Below are 2,884 nucleotides of genomic sequence, written 5' to 3' on the forward strand. Positions count from 1 at the left end.
TGGAAGTGATTTGCTATTGCTTTCTAGGAAGTCTATTCCAAGCTAATCTCCCCTTTTTATGACCCTCATCTTTCCCAAAGTAATCTTATCCACATACTAAGATCCAATCTTATTTAGTTTCCAAATCCAGACAAAGTTGTTCAGGTACTGCCACCTTCTGAGATATTCCTAAGTATTTAAATTTACTAAATATTTCTTCTTTCTGCACTAGGAAAGAACAAACTGGACATTATTTAAAGTCATAACTCAAAGCTGTTTTGTAAGCTGTAGAACAGGAAATTACCAATTTGCCCTCTTTGATTCATATCATGCCCTTGTACTATTTTTATGTGTTTCTTTTAAACATGAGACACTAACAAAGAGTATCTTTTGTGTTATGCATAAGAATGATGGTCCCCTGCTTTTCTTGTACTAGAATTTTTGTTTGGATTAGTCCTTTATTTTAGATTCTAAAAAAATAATGTAAAAGATGATGAAATAGATCTCTATTAGTGGTCATAAGCTCATCACTATGATACAAACACACTGTGATAATTACTTCCATTTTCTTTCTTTTTGCAGTGGGATGCCTTTAGCATGCCTGAATTGCAGAATTTTCTTCGTATCCTGAAGCGTGAAGAAGAGGAGCATACTCGGCAGATTCTGCAGAAATATGCCCATTGTCGCCAAAAAATGCAAGAGGCTTTAGCTGCTCGCACCCCAGGTTGATAAAATGCTATATCCCACACTCCAGTAAAGAGCAGATGCCAAAAGCATGAAGCCAAGTGGACTGCAAATGAAGTGATCCTTCGACTGTCTGTGGGATGAATGTATCTCTGGAGGTGGTGGGGAAGGGACAGCAGGGATGTATGGATCTCTTTGTGAGCCTTTGATCAGTGCATGTGTGCTCCCGTGGAGTGAATGGTTAGTAAATGTTGCATGCATGACACATTGGGATCAGATGAGAAAATAAAAAGGTGTTTGCAGGATGTGTCTGAAGATGGGGGTTTTAGGGCAATACTATAGCACTGTTACTGAAAAAAGTGCCAAAAAGTTAGTCCACTTTTACAGTAAAAGACTTGCTGAGTTATGTTTCTCTGGGATTGGAATTGAGAAGGATTTATGGTTAACTTAAAAACAACTAGAGTAGCTTTGAATCTAGAAGCATTCCAGGAAGAGAGGCATATCCAATGGCACTTTTCTTTAAAATATATATTTTTTATTTTTATATAGGTAATTAACTGTAAGATTCCTTTTTAAAGGACTAGTCTAATTCACTCAGCCATGTCTCAGCTCATCTTTAGTAGGAACTTCATGGTCAGTCTGATTAAAGTGAAATCTACTGCCTCTTAGCTGAAGTCATTACTAAGACTGATCAGGTAGAGAAATAGAGACTAAAGTTTGTCTTCTCAGAATTATAGAAAAGCAGTTGACAGAAACATTGACAAGTGGGCTATAAAAACAAAATGTAAAAAGTTTCTGCCAATATATCTCCTTTATTTTGCTCTTTTTATGAAAAGATTGAATCTAGCTGCTTAACAAATCTCAGAACTCAGGCTTCTCTTCTGCTATAATCATGGCTTTTGAGTACTTATTTTTATACGGGCACATGCATGACTGAGATCTTGATGTATGGCTGTGGAACAATGTAGTTTTGGGCAGAACCTAGCAGGAAATTTCCTGGGTTGCTGCTCAAAACATCTGTGGTATGGGAAGCATTTACTGCCACAATAAGTCTCTCTGAGCTTTAATAGTCAAGTATATTTGTCAGAGCATTGAAAAATATTTAAAAAATAAAACCTAGGCTTCTGCCACTTCTGGGGAATCCTGTTTAAAATTGTTAACTATCTTGAACATTGAATGGATTAATTAGGATTGTTCATTGTTTTGAAAATTGAATGGATAAAACATTTTTGGGAATTGATTAGGTTATGAATGATACTGCTTATATACTGATCAATAAATGATTCAGGGATGAAAAATATTTGGTGTAATATTAGTTTCTTGCTTGAAGACTATGCCCAGAAATTGCATGTAATGTCACATCTATTAGTTCCTACCAACCATATTCATACTATGTGTTTTAATCCTGATCCTCTGCCATCCTTGAACCCAAAATTGATTGATATGCCTAAAAATTGGCTGGGTTGAAATAGCACGTTGAGCCAAAGGTTTTATTAAATACACAAACATGAATAATTTTATCAGTGACTTATTATGTAGTATAAACCAAAGTTTGTTGCTTTTGGAAAAAGTCATTTAAAATCGGTTTAGATTCTGGGTGAAGTATTATTGCTGGAACATTTGTGTACTATTGAGAGACAATAAAATGAATACTACATCTTATCTCTTTCCAACTAAGATAAAATTTGGCAGCAACACTACTGCTATCTTGCCGTACATTGCTGCATTGATGTACCATGTTTCTCTTTCATGGTGAATCTAAATCTTGGTCTTTTATCCATACTCCGTAACTTTCAAGTGTTTTTAAATAGATCAATTCTTGATATAACAAGTACACATACAAATACAAGTGCACAACATACAGTAGGCCACTTCTACATAGCTAACAGCAATTCTTTCCAGTGGAAACCTTTTGACATATTTACCATGGAAAAGGATCTGAGATGCTTACGTTGTGGAATTAATCAGCTCAGCTGAAATCCCCATGGCATCATGGATATAGAAATAGCAGTTGTGATCTGAGACTAACATCTTCCATGTGAAAGAATCTTCAAATCCTCAATCTGTAAGGTGATCAATATTGATCACTTGCCACACTTTACCATTAGGAAAAAGCAGAGCCACTTAAGACTTATTTATATATGTATCATCTTATGTAAAACAATCCTGCCTATATCAAATAAATATGGCCTAAAATAATTTATTGCAGTGGTGGTAAACC

General features: G+C 35.3%; 1 protein-coding gene across 2 annotated transcripts in view; it reads left to right on the forward strand.

The window, feature by feature from the left end:
* The window catches only part of RASSF1 (Ras association domain family member 1), a 31,440-nt gene extending 29,076 nt beyond the window's left edge, over positions 1 to 2,364 (forward strand). For both annotated transcript variants that reach the window (XM_015817358.1, XM_015817359.1), the window contains one exon: positions 562 to 2,364. In XM_015817358.1, coding sequence (XP_015672844.1) covers positions 562 to 708 — 147 coding nt within the window. In that variant the 3' untranslated portion in view covers positions 709 to 2,364. The remainder of the gene's footprint in view (positions 1 to 561) is intronic.
* The last annotated feature ends 520 nt before the right edge of the window (positions 2,365 to 2,884 follow it).

This window comes from Protobothrops mucrosquamatus, unplaced genomic scaffold, assembly GCF_001527695.2.
Source record: "Protobothrops mucrosquamatus isolate PMUCROS unplaced genomic scaffold, P.Mucros_1.0 scaffold579, whole genome shotgun sequence".
Lineage (NCBI taxonomy): Eukaryota > Metazoa > Chordata > Lepidosauria > Squamata > Viperidae > Protobothrops > Protobothrops mucrosquamatus.